This window comes from Lissotriton helveticus, chromosome 1_1 (assembly GCF_964261635.1).
Source record: "Lissotriton helveticus chromosome 1_1, aLisHel1.1, whole genome shotgun sequence".
In the NCBI taxonomy this organism is placed as follows: domain Eukaryota; kingdom Metazoa; phylum Chordata; class Amphibia; order Caudata; family Salamandridae; genus Lissotriton; species Lissotriton helveticus.
Genome location: NC_136057.1, coordinates 324,787,401 through 324,806,928, shown reverse-complemented (window position 1 = coordinate 324,806,928; position 19,528 = coordinate 324,787,401). Strand labels below are relative to the sequence as shown.

The following is a 19,528-nucleotide window of genomic DNA, read 5'->3' as shown; positions in this document are numbered from 1 at the left end:
TCGTACACGACTTCGGAGTGCTCTGGCAGGAGAGAGGTTTCATGACTTCTCATGGAACCAAGATTCAGCATGGTCTCCTTATTCAAGCTCTGTTAGATGCCATACACTTACCGACATCCATTGCTATCATGAAATGCAAAGCACATACGAAAGTTACTGACACTATTTCTCAAGGTAATGATCTAGCAGATCGCACAGCCAAGCTTACAGCACAGACACCAGACATTCCAGTTAATAAGACACCGACATACACTCCAGATCTGACTACCTGTATGACAGTTAAGGACCCCACTCAAGATGTCATAGATATCCAGTTACATGCTACTCCCGATGAAATCAAGAAATGGTCCGAACAAGGAGGGGTCCAGACAGATCAGGGATGGGTAACGAAGGGTAAAGCCACATGGTTTCTCCCCGATTCTATGGTTCAAGTCATTATCAATACCGCACATAGTCCAGCACATTTAGGAGAAAAAGCTATGTTAGATAGTATCCAGAACATTTGGTTCAACAAGCATTTACGAGCTGCAGCCAAGCAGAAAGTCCGTACCTGTATGATATGTTGTCAGTTTAATCCAGGTAAAAGTGTTCCGGTGGAACAAGGTGGATTCCAGCCCCCTGACCACCCTTTTGAAGTCCTCCAGATGGATTATATTCAGATGGAGCGATGTCGAGGTTTCAAGTATGTCCTTGTAGTGGTATGCGCTTTGTCCAGGTGGACAGAGGCATATCCAGTCCCAGATTACACAGCCGCGACCACTGCCAAGCAGTTGGTTCGTGAATTCTTCCCCCGCTACGGACTCCCTAGAGTCGTATATTCTGACAACGGCCAGCCATTCTCATCTGAGCTCATGAAACATATTTCCCTGTTGTTAGGATACCAGTGGAAGTTCCATTGTGTACGCCATCCAGAAGCAGCCGGTCTCGTAGAGAGACATAATCAGACCCTGAAAATCCGAATTGCAAAAATATGTAAAGAGAAAGGTGTGGACTGGCTAGTAGCTCTGCCAGTTGCCTTGTTTTATATGCGCATGGTCGCACATTCCAGATCAGGTCTGTCCCCTTATGAGGTCGTATTCGGCCGCCCCCCTAACATGTGGGGTACACCTAGACCTCGAAGTATTACCGATGTTTCAAGTAATATGCTGACAGATTACCTAGCTTCCTTGATGTCTGCCCTCAACTCTTGTCGTTCACAGGTTGCTGCCGCATTTCCAGACAATACCGAGGTGGCACCGCATGAAATCGTTCCCGGATCCATGGTTTTGGTCAGGAACTTTGATCGTTCAAGTCCGCTGGAGCCCCGCTGGAAGGAACCCCGACAGGTCCTCCTGGCCACCCGTACTGCCGTCAAGCTGGAAGGCAGGAAGGGCTGGGTCCATTTGTCACATGTGAAAAGATTTTTGGGATTGAAACCTGTTTCAAAGAACATTTCCGAGGATCTTAAAGACTGCCAAAGTACTATTCTTAAGGACTGTCCCGCAAAAGACATTGCTACGAACCCTTCCCTGTTAGAGAAAACTCCGCAACAGGAGTATAAGCTTAATCTAAGGTCTAGTAAAATAAGTCAGCCAGTTTGATTGTCTAAGTCCTCCCCTAGGTGAAACGGTTAGACCGGTTTCTGACATGTATATAATAGACCCCCACAGAGAGAGAGTTAGTGAGAACTCTAGAAGTTGCACTATTATTTTATGTTTTCTGCTATATTTCAGCATTATAATTTCCTGCACCAGTTATGCATTTTATTTGTGTTTTTCAGTTTCTCATGTAAATAAGTCTGCTAATGTTACAGTAGAGCACACGTTTAGTGATCTGCCTCCTCATGAACTTTCTTATCGTCTTACTATGCGTAATAACTCTTTTATCCGCATGTTACATTATTCACACCAGACCAACAATGCCACAAATTGTTGGGTGTGTGGTCGACTCCCCCCTTTCCAGACACCGAAGGGAGTTCTGCCACTCTTTCCTTATCCATTTTCACATAATGGTTCGTGTGGAGCATGGTCCACGTTAACGCCATCCTCAACAGATATGTCTTTTCTGAACAGTACATGTTTCCCAGACAAGCAAGGTCTTCCCCACAGAACAGGGTTAGATCTAGAAAATGAAGTTTATAATCTAGGTAATTATTCTTCGAATTTCATGGTCCTGAATGTTCAGTCTGATTCTACTCCAGACTTACCTGCTATTTCAGTACTACCAGTCAAAGGTGAATTATGTGTCCGAAATAATGGTTCCGTACATGTAGGCCATAGTGATTGTACTACTATTGTCAAGTATAGTGACAGTAGGAAATCTATTTTCAAAGCTTCACGTCATTCTTATTTTGTTTGTGGTCAGACCGCACATGTTCGTCTGCCCCTCGATTGGGAGGGTACATGTTACATTGCCTTCCTACTGCCACCAGTTTTCCTAGCCCCACCTGACTATCATAGGAATTCCCACCTAGTACATACTAGACACAAGAGAAATCTCCCGATTGTCGATTATACTGAAACTGCTCTAGAACAATACATAGATATCAATAAAGGTGTTTTCCCCTACTTAGGTACTGTTGTAAATAGTAAACTGATACGTAGATTAACCAGAACACTTGAAGCAGTAGTGATTGAGACTACTTCTGCTCTAGGTAACTTAACCGAAGAACAATCCTTTATGAGAATTGTCGTGCTCCAGAATCGTCTCGTCCTTGACGTCATACTGGCCGATAGGGGCGGGGCCTGTAGAGTCATCGGATCTAGTTGCTGCATTTTCATTCCTAATAACGCACCGTCTGTTTATTCAGCTATTACCAGACTCCATAAAATTGCCCATATGTTACACCAAGATCCAGGCACCTGGACATGGTCCGGTTGGTTCTGGAATATAATTTCCGCCTGGGGATGGAAAGTATTGTCATTTCTGGGTATTGCAGTAGCGATCATATTCAGTTGCTGCCTCTGTTTACAATGTGGCCCTGCGATTTGCGGCATTTGTGCTACATCATGTGTTCCTAGTCCCAAGTCCCGTCCTAAATCCAGTTCCAAGAAAACTCGAGACGAGCAAATGATACTGTATGAAATGATAGATGGTATCATGAATATTGATGTTTCCTGATGGAAAAGTAGTGACAAGGAGGGAATGTGGAAAAGTAAATTTTGCCATGTTCTGTGTCCCTACGTGTCCTCCATCTTATGTTATGTGTGCATGATTAAATATGCATATGTATCCTGTATGTTTGATTAAAGACGCAATTACAGTTGTGTCCATCACTAGTATGCCAGTTTCCAGTTCTCGTGAAAGCTACGAGTATCAGGCCTATGTAAAGTTACGTTGCCACGTTTCTCAGTGTGCACGTTATTTCATTGTAAAGTCCCCGTTTCTAGGCCTCAAAAGGGCCCGGACACCAGATTCAGCTCCTGTCTCCTGAGCCTCGCTGAGGAGCGAATACAGCCCCCACCTGTATCCTCGACCCTTCACTTACTTCCTGCCTCACAGTGCCCGGCTCAGCCTGGCTCTGCCTACGAGTCTGCCAAGAGTATGTTATGATTCTAGTTATCAGTCCAGCCCCCCTTCTCTGCATTCCTAAGCTACTGAATCGCATCAATAGTTTCCGTCATTGTCTAGCCTTTACGTCTCCATGTAAGAGAAATACTGCATTTAATGGTCATTTAATATTCTTCATCACGCACTACATGTAGAATAATGCATGCTCCAGTCTTAGAGTCCGTTAGCCTCTCCCCTCCTGACTCTTAGTTTATATCGACATGTTCTCTAAACATCAGATACTAGATACTGTTTAGGTACATGTCGCCCTGACTCTCCAGACTTCAGTCTCTGCTCCTAGCACAGAGTTCATAGCCCCCAGCTTCTCCTAGTAACACGTCATTGTCAGTTTGCGCGCACCATTAGGTTAGAGGTCCCGGCTCCTTAGGTAGCCCCCTCCATGTTTCCGCCCCATTTATGACATATTCTGTTACGTTTACATCACATGTCTATGTATACGCCCCTGTTACACCCATTTTCACCCTTATCTTTCGCGACTGCTATTGACCACACCCACTGCTCCGCCTACTGTAATTCATTGTAATGTAACTGTTTTAGTATATATATTTGTGCACTGTTATTAAATGTTGTGCCGATTCTGATCCTGCCCCCGGCAGCGCTGCCATCCTGTTCCCGTGCAGGTTGTCCTGTTCCTATCCTTTATGCTGTATTAAACCTGCAAACTCCTACTACCTCGAATCTTGACTCTTATTTATTGAGCTATCTGTTATTGCTATGTCCAGCAAAACCTAGATCCGGTATTATTTATTTATATACCACAGTGAGACCAAGCTTTACTATGACATGCAGGAAATGTGCAAATGTACTATCTCAAATAGGATGGCTTCTAAGCCTAAAATAATCATGAAACGTAGCATGCATGGTAAGGCTGATGAACACTTCAGGTTAATATAAAAACAATATAGAAATTAATTTGATTATGTAATATTACAGTTCATGTTGTGAGATACATGCGCAAGGAAGCATTAAAGTTTAAGACTACAGGAATTCATGGTTAACGCAACATCTCCCCCTAGTTCTTGCAGAGGCTTCAAGGTACGTGTTGACGCTCTACAAGACATCTAGATCGCTGGTCCTGTTTGGCGGCCATTCCATTGAATCAGGCTTGCAGTGATAACGGCCTAAATCTCTTACGAGCTCGAGATTTAGAATCTGAGGCTTGCGAGTTGGGATCTGGCCGAGGGTCTTCAACAGCTGGCCTGCTAGTCCTTAGATTTCCTTGAAGTGGTTTAGTTTGCCATGTTGTTCTGTACAGGTCCTATTGTGTGCGTTCCTAGTCAAGTGGGCCCTGTGTGTGGTATTGGTTCGTTTGAACAGTGCACGAAGCCAGTGTAAGAGGCAAAGAAAAGGGCTACCTGCTCAACGCATCTGGCGGCAGTGGTAGGACGTTGTCCTTCAAGCTTAGGTGCTTCTTCACATGTATGAAGACACTGCTCCTCAAGTTGGAAGATACATCTCTACAAGTCAAAGGGCACTGCGTCCCAGGTGAGATAGAAGACCTCCCCAGTAGAGGGTACTGCTTCCAAGTTCAGAGGGCACAGGGTAGAGCTCCCCTGGTCAGAGGACACAGGGTAGAGCTCCCGTGGTCAAAGGACATAGCTTCACCTGTTAGAGGGTACAGCGCCATACCTCAAGAGGTCCTATTTCAAGGGTTCTTGGGTACTGCAACACGGGTTAGAGGGTCCTGCCCCACAGCAATGGTTGTACGTCTTCCCAGGTCATAGGGTACGGCAGGTATGATGGTTCTTAGGATTCTGTCCCCTCTGGTCATAGGGTCGGCTCTGCTGGTCGGATGGTGCTGCTTCACTGGTAGGGTTTTGAGAAGACGAGGTTGAGCTTGGGTATGTGCGGTGGGAGAGGACTGCAGGTGCGGAATGAAGGGAGAGTATAGGCCGCGTGAGACATAGAAACCAGGAACATAGAGTAGATGAGATGACAAAGGAGATCTGGCAGATCTGTGGCTTAGTGTGATGAAAAAACAGACTTGAATGAAATAGGAAGGTAGAGGGACTGATGTCTGTTAGAGGTAGAAGTCAGGGCCCAGGCATTCCAGCTGTGGAGCCAACAAGGGTTCTGACAGATCGAGTAGCGCGGGCAGTGCCAGCTGGTGTGGGTAGAAAGTCAGGGTTCAACACGTGAGTGCATTGCAGGGCGCTGTCAGTCTGCCTAGGGGATTCGCGACTGAGAGCGCTGCCAGTTCAAGTGGGGGATTTAGAGTTCAAGTCTGGAAGATGATGTGGGAGAATATTAGGACTCCGAGCAGTGTGGGCACTGCCAGCTGGTTTGTGGTATTGTGGGTACTGCCAGTTTAAGTGGGGATTTAGGGATTAGATGAGTGCCCCATTGCCAGTCGTCGGTGGGGGACAGAGGTCTGAGAGTAAGAATAGATATTGCGAGCTTATGGTTGGAATTAATGATTGGGACGCAGAGGATTGTGTGTACTGCCAGTTTTTAGGAGCGATTCAGGTCACAGGAGTTTGGACAGAACCTCCTATCATGGGTGAGAAAGGGCTGAGAGCAGTGGGGCGGTGCTAGTTTATGGTGGGAGGGAGTTAGAGCTTGCAGCACAGATTGCGAGTAATGCCAGGGGATGAGCAGTGGCATCGGTGCCATCTGCAGTGGGGAGGTGATCGAGTGCAGCCGGGGCACTACCAGCAGCTTTGTGCTCCTTATGCACAGGGTCTCCATGTTTCTGGAATGCCCTCTGCCTCCTGGCACTTTCTATCATGGAATTCCTGGCTTGTAATCTTTGCGTGCAGGGACTGGCTCAAAGTGCACTGGCCCTGGTAGCTCCGAGGGGTCAGAGGTCATCTCTGCGTCAGGCCGGGTCATGAACTCCATGAAGCTGAGCAGGTCTTGCCAGAAGGGATGCTCATCAGATGAACTGAAGGTGGGAAGCCTTCGTGTTACTAACGCATCACTGGAGGCACCCTAACACCACCGTGTCTGGAGTCTGAGATGTACTGTGTCAGAAAATGCTGTCTCAGTCCTTATATCCATAGCTGCAAGCATTCTATGGTCAAAAAAAAAAAGAGACGGGACTTTTTACGCTTTAAAACCACCAGCATAATGATGGCCGCTTGAAATTACATTATGCGACCTTTGGCTCCATGATAACATCATAGGTTTATATTCTGATCAGAGCAAAGTAGCGCGTGCCTTCTGACCCAGATCACCTCATTCACAATGAATGTCCTGCATAGATGAATGGCCTTTGTGCACAGTCAGCACTTGTACCCTCGACAACACTTCTCTTTTTTATCAATAAACCCGCCAGCGTGGGTTAGGGGTGCATGTCTGTACCCAGCTCCCGCTGGAGCAAGCAGGCATTTCAGAACACTGCGCTGCTTTTAGAGGCTGGGTGGTAATTATATCCTTCCTGCTCCAGGAACAACGCGTCACTTCTTCTTAACACGTCCAGTCTGCTCCGTTTCCAAAAGCTTTTGGAAGCCTCTGAGCATTCTGTGGGCCGCCGGCTCAACAGAAGAAGCAAGTAGTAAGCCTGTACGTCTGTAGTCCTTCAGAATGGCGCTCTCTTTCAGTAGGTAACCAATTACACAATCACACACTTTTTTATTCTCAAATGAAAGATACGTTTACCGACAGGGGAGGTTCACAGTGCATTACAGTGCACAATTCTGGGTTACAATTGGTCTATCTGAAACGTTCTTATGCATGCAAGTCAATGAAGCCAGGTGTATTTTGCCCTCAAGCTAAATTGGCAGGGTTTTTGTGTGTTTTTAATGTGTGTATATATATATATATATATTTTTTTTTTTTATTTAATTCATTTTTTTTCCAATAGGTTAGCATGAATGAGTCATGCAACGGATGCTATGGATAAGCATGAAGTGTTTGTTGAAGCACGGCTGGCATCAGTGAGAAAGCATTTGCGTACATTCGTACTAGTATCTATCTGCTAAACCTTTTCTCGCTTCAGTGTAATGTGTCTGGTGCTGGTAAATGAAATAAGACTAGGTGTGCAGTAGGGTGATCACACCTCTTTTTGGTTCATTAGGACACAGTTTGCATTTCTGGACTTGTGTGGCAGCCTAATGAACCCTGCGTGCTATCTTGTATAGCTTCCACTGAACTAATTAGACTAAGACTTGAAATTAATGATTTGTAGGTAAAAAGTTCAGGACTGGAGAATGTGTCTGGAATGAACTGGAGTGAGGTGGTCATCCTAGTGTGTAGAGGTAAAGGGCTGCCATGCACATCAGAAGTATCTACCTAGAAGCACGCCTCAATTGCAAAAAGCGCACATGCATAAAACTGGATGAGAATCCTTCTGAACACGTTGAAAGAATACCAAAGCATATCCTGTGTGGCTGTACCCATGCAAATTTATCAAAGATATTTATTTGGAGTGGCAGCACTGTCAAAATGCACACTTTATTTTGTTTTTGCACGTTCATAAAGCACAAACATCAACCAAGAGCACTAGAGCGCATTACATGAGCACCAGACTACATTACACAAGGTCAGGTTTTTTTCTTATTTAAATGTTTTATTTATGAGACACAGGAAGATTAAATAATTTTCCCAGAATCACAGGATGCTGAGCTGGTGCCGGACTCGAAGATGGATTCCCAGTTCCAAAGTCTGCAGCTCTAGCCGCCTCGACATACCTCCTTCTCTAGGTAACAAGCCCCTTTAGTTTTATATGAATGTTAGCGCGGATTTGGCGGAAAAAACAAAAAGCTACTCATATGACCCAAATCAATGATGGCCCAAGTTAAGATCTGCATACATTTTGTATTCCCAGCTTAGAAATATCATCTCCTTAGTTTGATGTGTATGGTTATTTTACTCTTCAGTGCATACTGACTATCATACGATCTGTAGTGAGCATTTGGAGATGGGCACCCTCTTGATGACAAAAAAACTACTATGGAGGCCTAAGCCAAAATGTAGGTCTGGCTCAAAATCGACCTCTAAAGGAACGCAACCTCTCCCCTCTCCCCTTTTTGCCCCATCTCAAAATTGAACTGATTCCCAAGAGTAACACTGCATTACATTTGACAATGCCAAGCATTGGCATAGCCAATAGGTCTCGCCTTTGGGACCTTATAAGTATTTAGTTATGCTGCACAATATCCTTACTGCAACAACATTAACTGTTGCATGGCTAAACACTTATAAGGTCCCAAAGGCGAGACCTATTGGCTATGCCAATGCTTGTTTATTGTTTTGGGCGATGGTGCACAGAATCTCCAAACAGCATTGGCAAAGTCAGTGGGTCCAAACGGCGTGGCCTATTGACTTTTCCGATGCTAGTTTGAATTTTGAAGTCTTTATTATATTCTTACATGGCCTGCGTTGCACTATTTACATGTCGGATATGTTCATGACTTGGCTTGTGTTATGGCTCTTATAGCAAATCCAGACTAAGTCTGCTCTGGCTCAGTTGCTTATGAACTTTGTGGCTTGCCCACCTGTGGTTGGGTTTATCAGTGTGTGTGTACCTGTCTGTTGTGTGATGTTGGAGCATGGTGTGTTTGTGTTGTCTGGTCTGGTTTAGTGTAAAACTGAAGTCCGGTTTCCTGGGGTGCAGAGACGGATCTAGGGCTGGTGCTGGAGCCGGTTCGGCAGCTCATGGGAGGACCTGGTGATGGGGTTACTTGAGAGATAAAAGGCCAGTGTGTTGCCTGGAGGCAGGTATTAGCCTGGACAATGTCAGGAATGTTATTTATTGTATGAGGGTGGGTCTCCCCTCCGGACGGTGCCCGCCGGCTGATTCCACTCTTATCCAAGGAATGCACTGAATTGTGTGGGGGCTCCCTCGGGCTGGCTTCGGATTCTAGGCCGTGACCGGGCCAGGAATTCTGCATTTTGGCTTCTACCGGCACCGACTTGTTCTGCAAGGAAGGAAGGCGGAGCCTGCAATGATAAGTCGGAAAGGAAAAGGAAGGACGTGGAACCCCCTCACCTCTAGCGCCAGGTTCCATCCAGCGAATGTGTCCCCTGTGGGAGGGAATAGAGATAAACAACCACGCGACGCTACGGCACGGCGTAACGTGGTCAGCAAGGTTGTTGGAGGGCGTCAGATTTCACAACAAACACGCTGGATACATTTCATCATACGGGAAGGGGGGGTGGGTGGTGGAGGTTCAGAAGGACGGAAGAGGAGTGCGGATTGTGAGATGCATTTATAACTATTTATTGTAAAATAACCATTAAAAACAGCTACAAGTGGGTGTTTGCATGTGTGCTATTATTGTTTATCTGCATGTGTATATAAGTATCCCAAGTAAACTCCGACAAACCCCTCACCATCCTAATTTAAAGCACCTGTATCCAACGATTTAAAACAAAATTCATTTATTGGAGGGTGAGGGGTGGCGTAACACCCCCCCCCCTGAAACCACTCCCCTAAGTACGGATCCCTTGTGGGAGGAAATTACCACGGGGATGTGCTTGTACCTACGGGGTGGAATAGCGATGATAAACCACAGGAGGGCGCGAGCGAGTACACCCGTCTTGGGATAAATTAAAGGGGGATAACCACTTGAGTATAAGTACCCCTGTAGGATGGAAAAGCGGTTAATAGCCACGAGGGTACGGGTCCCTTGCATGATGGAATAGCGATGGATAACCACAGGAGGGTACGGGTCCCTTGCATGATGGAATAGCGATGAATAAATACAGGAGGGTACGAGTCCCTTGTAGGATGGAATAGCGATGAATAAATACAGGAGGGTACGAGTCCCTTATAGGGTAGAATAACGATGAATAACCACGGGAGGGTACGGTTCTCTTGCGTGATAGAATAGCGATGAATAACCATAGGAGTGCATGGGTCCCTTGTAGAATGGAATAACGATGAATAACCACAGGAGGGTACGGGTCCCTTGCGTGATGGAATAGCGATGAATAACCACAGGAGGGTACGTGTCCCTTGTAGGATGGAGTAGCGATGGATAACCACAGGAGTGCACAGGTCCCTTGTAAGATGGAATAGCAGTGAATAACCACAGGAGGGTACGAGTCCCTCGTAGGATGGAATGGCGATTAATAACCACGGGAGGGTACGGGTCCCTTGCAGGATGGAATAGGAATGAATAACCACAGGAGGGTACGAGTCCCTCGTAGGATGGAATGGCGATTAATAACCACAGGAGGGTACGGGTCCCTTGCAGGATGGAATAGCGATGAATAACCACAGGAGGGTACGGGTCCCTTGCATGATGGAATAGCGATGAATAAATACAGGAGGGTACGAGTCCCTTGTAGGATGGAATAGCGATGAATAAATACAGGAGGGTACGAGTCCCTTATAGGGTAGAATAACGATGAATAACCACGGGAGGGTACGGTTCTCTTGCGTGATAGAATAGCGATGAATAACCATAGGAGTGCATGGGTCCCTTGTAGAATGGAATAACGATGAATAACCACAGGAGGGTACGGGTCCCTTGCGTGATGGAATAGCGATGAATAACCACAGGAGGGTACGTGTCCCTTGTAGGATGGAGTAGCGATGGATAACCACAGGAGTGCACAGGTCCCTTGTAAGATGGAATAGCAGTGAATACCCACAGGAGGGTACGAGTCCCTCGTAGGATGGAATGGCGATTAATAACCACGGGAGGGTACGGCTCCCTTGCAGGATGGAATAGGAATGAATAACCACAGGAGTGTACGGGTCCCTTGCAGGATGGAATAGCAATGAATAACCACAGGAGTGTACGGGTCCCTTGCAGGATGGGATAGCAATGAATAACCACAGGAGTGTACGGGTCCCTTGCAGGATGGAATAGCGATGAATAAATACAGGAGGGTACGAGTCCCTTATAGGGTAGAATAACGATGAATAACCACGGGAGGGTACGGTTCTCTTGCGGGATAGAATAGCGATGAATAACCATAGGAGTGCATGGGTCCCTTGTAGAATGGAATAACGATGAATAACCACAGGAGGGTACGGGTCCCTTGCGTGATGGAATAGCGATGAATAACCACAGGAGGGTACGTGTCCCTTGTAGGATGGAGTAGCGATGGATAACCACAGGAGTGCACAGGTCCCTTGTAAGATGGAATAGCAGTGAATAACCACAGGAGGGTACGAGTCCCTCGTAGGATGGAATGGCGATTAATAACCACGGGAGGGTACGGGTCCCTTGCAGGATGGAATAGGAATGAATAACCACAGGAGTGTACGGGTTCCATCGGGGTCCCTTGCAGGATGGAATAGCGATGAATAACTACAGGAGTGTATGGGTCCCTTGCACGATGGAATAGCAATGAATAATCACGGAAGGGTACGAGTCCCTTGTAGGATGGAATAGCGATGAATAACCATAGGAGTGTATGGGTCCCTTGCAGGATGGAATAGCGATGAATAATCACGGAAGGGTACGAGTCCCTTGTAGGATGGAATAGCGATGAATAACCACAGGAGTGTATGGGTCCCTTGCAGGATGGAATAGCTATGAATAATCACAGGAGTGTATGGGTCCCTTGCAGGATGGAATAGGGATGAATAACCACGGGAGGGTACGGGTCCCTTCTAGGATGGAATAGCGATGAATAACCACAGGAGTGTACGGGCATCTTGCAGGATGGAATAGGGATGAATAACCACAGGAGTGTATTTGTCGCTTTCGGGATGGAATAGCGGTGGGATGAAATAACGACGAATAACCACCAGAGGGTACGTGTCCCTTTTAGGATGGAATAGCGACTAATAACCACAGGAGTGTATTTGTCCCTTGCGGGATGGAATAGCGATGAATTACCACAGGCGTGTACAGGTCCCTTGTAGGATGGAATAGCGATGGATAACCACGGGAGGGTACGGGTCCCTTGTAGGATGGAATAGCATTGAATAACCACAGGAGGGTACGGGGCCTTTGTAGGATGGAATAGCAATGAATAACCACAGGATTGTACGGGTCCCTTGTAGGGTGAATAACGTTGAATAACCACAGGAGGGTACGGGTCCCTTGTAGGATGGAATAGCGATGAATGACTACAGGAGGGTACGAGTCCCTTGTAGGAAGGAATAGTAATGAATAACCACGGGAGGGTACGGGTCCCTTGCAGGATAGAATAGCAATGAATAACCACAGGAGTGTACGGGTCCCTTGCAGGATGGAATAGCAATGAATAACCATAGGAGTGTACGGGTCCCTTGTAGGGTGAATAACGTTGAATAACCACAGGAGGGTACGGGTCCCTCGCAGGATGGAATAGCGTGGGATAACCACAGGAGTGTACTTGTCTCTTGTAGGATGGAATAACGTTGAATAACCACAGGAGGGTACGGGTCCCTTGCAGGATGGAATAGCGTGGGATAACCACAGGAGTGCACTCGTCCCTTGTAGGATGGAATAGCGATGAATAACCACAGGAGTGTATGGGTCCCTTGTAGGATGGAATAGCGATGAATGACTACAGGAGGGTACGAGTCCCTTGTAGGAAGGAATAGTAATGAATAACCACGGGAGGGTACGGGTCCCTTGCAGGATGGAATAGCAATGAATAACCACAGGAGTGTACGGGTCCCTTGCAGGATGGGATAGCAATGAATAACCACAGGAGTGTACGGGTCCCTTGCAGGATGGAATAGCAATGAATAACCACAGGAGTGTACGGGTCCCTTGTAGGGTAAATAACGTTGAATAACCAAAGGAGGGTACGGGTCCCTTGCAGGATGGGATAGCAATGAATAACCACAGGAGTGTACGGGTCCCTTGTAGGGTAAATAACGTTGAATAACCAAAGGAGGGTACGGGTCCCTTGCAGGATGGAATAGCGATGAATAACCACAGGAGTGTACGGGTCCCTTGCAGGATGGGATAGCAATGAATAACCACAGGAGTGTACGGGTCCCTTGTAGGGTAAATAACGTTGAATAACCAAAGGAGGGTACGGGTCCCTTGCAGGATGGAATAGCTTGGGATAACCACAGGAGTGTACTTGTCCCTTGTAGGATGGAATAGCGATGAATAATCACAGGAGTGTACGGATCCCTTGTAGGGTGAATACCATTGAATAACCACGGGAGGGTACGGGGCCCTTGTAGGATGGAATAGCGATGAATAACCACAGGAGTGTACAGGTCCCTTGCAGGATGGAATAGCAATGAATAACCATAGGAGTGTACGGGTCCCTTGTAGGGTAAATAACGTTGAATAACCAAAGGAGGGTACGGGTCCCTTGCAGGATGGAATAGCAATGAATAACCATAGGAGTGTACGGGTCCCTTGTAGGGTAAATAACGTTGAATAACCAAAGGAGGGTACGGGTCCCTTGCAGGATGGAATAGCGATGAATAACCACAGGAGTGTACGGGTCCCTTGCAGGATGGAATAGCAATGAATAACCACAGGAGTGTACGGGTCCCTTGTAGGGTAAATAACGTTGAATAACCAAAGGAGGGTACGGGTCCCTTGCAGGATGGGATAGCAATGAATAACCACAGGAGTGTACGGGTCCCTTGTAGGGTAAATAACGTTGAATAACCAAAGGAGGGTACGGGTCCCTTGCAGGATGGAATAGCGATGAATAACCACAGGAGTGTACGGGTCCCTTGCAGGATGGGATAGCAATGAATAACCATAGGAGTGTATGGGTCCCTTGTAGGGTGAATACCATTGAATAACCACGGGAGGGTACGAGTCCCTTGCAGGATGGAATAGCTTGGGATAACCACAGGAGTGTACTTGTCCCTTGTAGGATGGAATAGCGATGAATAATCACAGGAGTGTACGGATCCCTTGTAGGGTGAATACCATTGAATAACCACGGGAGGGTACGGGTCCCTTGTAGGATGGAATAGCGATGAATAACCACAGGAGTGTACTTGTCCCTTGTAGGATGGAATAGCGATGAATAATCACAGGAGTGTACGGGTCCCTTGCAGGATGGGATAGCAATGAATAACCATAGGAGTGTATGGGTCCCTTGTAGGGTGAATACCATTGAATAACCACAGGAGTGTATGGGTCCCTTGCAGGATGGAATAGCTTGGGATAACCACAGGAGTGTACTTGTCCCTTGTAGGATGGAATAGCGATGAATAATCACAGGAGTGTACGGATCCCTTGTAGGGTGAATACCATTGAATAACCACGGGAGGGTACGGGTCCCTTGTAGGATGGAATAGCGATGAATAACCACAGGAGTGTAAACAAAGCGCAGTCAGAGATGGGCCTCTTGGGAGAAGAGGCGCAAAGGAGGTGCGGTTACGCAGGAGAGTTCACGAGCAACGAGGGCACGAAGTAATGGGGGATGGATACCCCCGCGGGGAGGGTGAGAAATAGGAAGTAACAGCCAGTATAAATAAAGAGCTGCGAAGAGTGAGATACAAGAGCAAAGACTGCAGCTCTGAATTGATCAAGTGAGATAGCTCAGTGAGTACATATGCCTGTTCGCTGAAGGTCACATTCGCAAACACTGCAGATATCAATTCGGGCTTTCATCCCTCCTGGTTTGGTGAAATGAGCACCGCGGCGCTGTGTAATAACACCCATGTGTACAGCGCTTGGTTATTACCCGTATGTCGCGGCGGTATTCATAGGGTGAATCACTCATTAATGGATGCTGGGTTTGAGGAAACGGCGGGAAACGCGTCAGTTGGCCGCTTCCTGAGATCAGCCATCACTTGAGACAACGCCGTTGATAATAATCGGAGTGGGGAGGGGGTGGGGCGCCCCCTGCTACCAGAGCTGAGGTAAAGTCAGACCGGGCCGTTGCGTACATGGCTGCAACCTTACGTTCACTATCTTTAGATAACTGACGTGTTCTGTGGCGAGATACCCGCGCACACCGAAGCCGGGGTCGAGGCACATCACGCAGCTAGGCCTTGACGTCTCGTTTCATGGCCTCCAGGAGCGCCAAGAATCTGAGACGGTGATCACGAGGAGTGCCCTGGCGTGCTTGCTCCTCTCCAAAGAAAGCAGGGTTCATTGAATGCGACCACGTGAGGTGCTTGAGAGCAGACCAATACAACATCGAAAACACCCAGTTGCCTGACCAAATTAATCTCAAAGAAGAAAATATTACACAATTATATGACAAACAAGAGCTGCTACTATTGCCCAGGGGAATGCTACTCAGTTTATCGACATGAGAAAAATGGAATGCTCGATTAGCCTTGCCGTGATTGGAACTCTAGACCTATAGCTCACCACAGATGTCAGTGGCGAACGTTTTAACTCGCCGAACCATCCTGTTGGCACTACGTGCACCACAGCTGTGGCGCTTTGGCAGATATTAATGAACATCCTAGACCTCTTTTTCTGCCTTCTGAGCCATAGCAGATAATAATAACCATGATAATAATAGTGCTATGTATAGCACTACACACCGGATCATTGCGATTTCTAATGTAACACTAGAGGTGGCTAAGCCAACAAATTAACAGGGAGATCCGAGGGGAGGGGCCTGCCTGGCTGGGCTCTAAAAGCTTGTGCACAAGCCGAGCTCTGAAAATATTTTGCAGGTAAACTGTGCTACAAACACCATATACAAATATAAAGACTCTTCAAAATCCCCAAAATGCATTCCTTTAACATGCAGGTATGCTTCACTTTAGTACATCAAATTGCATCACTGCAGTGAGTCAATGATTAAAAATGTCAATATTTAAACATGATCTCAGAACTATTCATGCCCTCTCACACCCTGAATTCAAGTATTTCAAAGTGCTCTCAAATACAGTAAGGAATAAAGGAAGCACGGTGAAATCAGATACTTGTTTAGGATCACACAGCCAGTAGAATCCCTATGTTTTCACATTGTGTCATTCAGCCAGTAGATGGGTGTCTATTTCCCCCTCATGTTTTATATCAAAGGTTAATGTTTTTTCTTTAATTCTTGGTGCATTAGGTTATAGTGTGGTGGCAGGCAGAAGCCGCATTAAAGCTCAGCTTGTTTTGGGCTCGAGGGTTCAAGAGGACCTAGAGCTGAGCCAAAGTCTGGCTTCCAATTTCAGTGACTGCCCACCTCCAGGCAACCAATGTCATGGGCCGATCGTTTAAGCCCTTACGTCTGCCACAGTTCCCTCATCCCAAACACTGTGAATGCTTAGACATGTTTGAAAATCTCTAGGTGCAGTGGAGCTCAGCAGTAATCTCAGTAAAACTGGAGCTCAAAAGATGTTCAGGGGTTGCAACAAGTGTGGGGATATGCACACTGGAAGGGCCTGACTTTCTGAGCTCTCACTTTACATAAATGCCAGTCATGTGGGAGGTCACAGGTTTACCCTGCAGCAGGCCCATGGAGAACTTCATGTTCTGTTACAAGGTTTTTTGTGAAGCTCAGTATTTGACGTTTGCACATGGTCTTGGCACCTTTAAGTCATGATTGTGTGGCCATGTAGGGAGGTCAGGTCATGACCACTTTTTACCACGGTCATTGTTTGCACCCTCGGTGCTTGGACAAGTTCCAAGGTTTTGTCTGTTCCTAACCCTGTGTGTTCTGTCTGGTTTTGAACAGAGTTGATAGCATATGTCCCTGTGATTCAACTCCCAGGCCCTGTTGTCCGTCCACAGGTATGTGGATTTTCCCAGAAGAAGTAGTTGGACCTTTTGACCTTCCAAACAGTATGTCTAGGAATGTTGTGGGTCATGAGTTTTTAGCAGTGTAACCACTTGAGGCAATGGAGAAAGTCGGCCTTAGAGGAAGAAAGATAAGCACCCATCAGAGTATTTCAAAATGTTGTAGAAGCAGGCTTTAGATGCCATTCCTTGGGGCAAGAGCCACAGTTTTCAGTTTGGTGCACAACTTCTTGGAGCGACAACGCTGCTGAAGTATGTGCACCTTGGCAAAATGGGAATGATGCTGCTGAGGTCTGGGCCTAATCGCCCCCTTTCTTTGCAGTTTGGGTGTAGCACCGCTGCAGCCTGGGCACTCCACTGGAGTTTGAGGTCCTTCCCGCTGCTGGAGTCTGATCACCGCTTTGGAGCCTGGGTGTCCCAGTGTTCAGCTCGAGGAACAGTTCCAGAGCAGCGCCCCCTGGTTTGTGTTATCTGCAGGAGGTAAACATACCTTGCACTGCCCTCAAGGTGCTTGAGTGGAGAAGCCTTCTCGGGTCCCCCAGTTCTCAGAGTGCTCCCTGGTTCTTGTCATCTGCAGACGGTAAACAGACCTTGCACTGCCCTCAAGGTGCTTCAGTGGAGAAGCCTTCTCGGGTCCCAGTCCCAGAGTGTTCCCTGGTTCTTGTTATCTGCAGAAGGTAAACAGGCCTTGCACTGCCCTCAAGGTGCTTGAGTGGAGAAGCCTTCTCGGGTCCCCCAGTTCTCAGAGTGCTCCCTGGTTCTTGTTATCTGCAGACGGTAAACAGACCTTGCACTGCCCTCAAGGTGCTTGAGTGGAGAAGCCTTCTCGGGTCCCAGTCCCAGAGTGTTCCCTGGTTCTTGTTATCTGCAGAAGGTAAACAGGCCTTGCACTGCCCTCAAGGTGCTTGAGTGGAGAAGCCTTCTCGGGTCCCCCAGTTCTCAGAGTGCTCCCTGGTTCTTGTTATCTGCAGACGGTAAACAGACCTTGCACTGCCCTCAAGGTGCTTGAGTGGAGAAGCCTTCTCGGATCCCAATCCCAGAGTGTTCCCTGGTTTTTGTTATCTGCAGAAGGTAAACAGGCCTTGCACTGCCCTCAAGGTGCTTGAGTGGAGAAGCCTTCTCGGGTCCCCCAGTTCTCAGAGTGCTCCCTGGTTCTTGTTATCTGCAGACGGTAAACAGACCTTGCACTGCCCTCAAGGTGCTTCAGTGGAGAAGCCTTCTCGGGTCCCAGTCCCAGAGTGTTCCCTGGTTCTTGTTATCTGCAGAAGGTAAACAGGCCTTGCACTGCCCTCAAGGTGCTTGAGTGGAGAAGCCTTCTCGGGTCCCCCAGTTCTCAGAGTGCTCCCTGGTTCTTGTTATCTGCAGACGGTAAACAGACCTTGCACTGCCCTCAAGGTGCTTGAGTGGAGAAGCCTTCTCGGGTCCCAGTCCCAGAGTGTTCCCTGGTTCTTGTTATCTGCAGAAGGTAAACAGGCCTTGCACTGCCCTCAAGGTGCTTCAGCGGAGAAGCCTTCTCGGGTACCCCCGGAGTGCAGAAGGATGTGAAACCCAAAGAGGTTCATTCTTCTGTCTCCAGGGTAACGCTGGTCACCACCTGATCTGCAGGTGAGCCGAGAGCCTGCGTTCTCAAGTTCTCAAAGAACAACGCACCTAAGATGGCCATTGGCTTCTCGCTCTGTGTATTATTATACAATTGGAGCTGAGCCAGACCCCAGGAAGTATGTGGGACAGCTTGTCCTGGAGCAAGGTTTTCAACAGCTCCAAGAATTCAAGGCAGTATCTGTTGCAAGCTCTCACTATGCACAGCTCGATTAATGTTTCATTCTTGGCATTTCCCAGCTAGAGGTGGGAAGATGGCACCCTTGCCGTGTTTGTTTACTTCATGCCCTACTTAAAGCATCCACAGGCCTGGCCCCTAAAGTGAATCACAAACCAACTAGAAACTCCTTCACCTTGATCTGCTTCAATTATGTCATTAATATAGATGTTTGGTACCTGCCCTACTGCTCATGCCAATTAAAGGAGAATTCGAGAAAGCAAGGCGGAGGGAAAGACAGCAAAGACGGGGAGAAAGAGAGAGCAAGAAAGACGGAGGGTGTGGAACAGAAACACTGAGAAACCACAGTGTAAAATGGGGCAGAGAGCTTGAGAATGAGGAATAACCGTGACCTAGATCGAACAGGCGGGGTAAATATAAAAAGCAGGGGCTGCCAGGGGAACGAAAGCGAGTGAGAGAAAGAGAAGCACAGCACAATGAAAGGAGTAGTAGTCAATTGGAAAGTGAATTAATGAGAGGAAATACTTACAAAAATGAGAAGCAACACAGTAAGAGAGATGGGCAAATTGGGAAAGAGTGCTAGAGAGACTGAAAAATAAAGCTGAACTGAGCAAGAAACAAAAAGACTAAATAGAACAGACTGATAAAAACGAAGGCACATGCAGGAGCACCGTAAGAAATAACTTTAGAAACA

General features: G+C 47.2%; 1 protein-coding gene across 1 annotated transcript in view; it reads left to right on the top strand.

Annotated features, from left to right (window-relative positions):
* Positions 1–19,528, top strand: part of CREB3L2 (cAMP responsive element binding protein 3 like 2) — a 175,658-nt gene that overhangs the window by 127,249 nt on the left and 28,881 nt on the right. Inside the window, exon 3 of the mRNA XM_078647333.1 lies at positions 16,996–17,051. Within this exon, the coding sequence (XP_078503459.1) occupies positions 16,996–17,051 (56 nt within the window). The remainder of the gene's footprint in view (positions 1–16,995; positions 17,052–19,528) is intronic.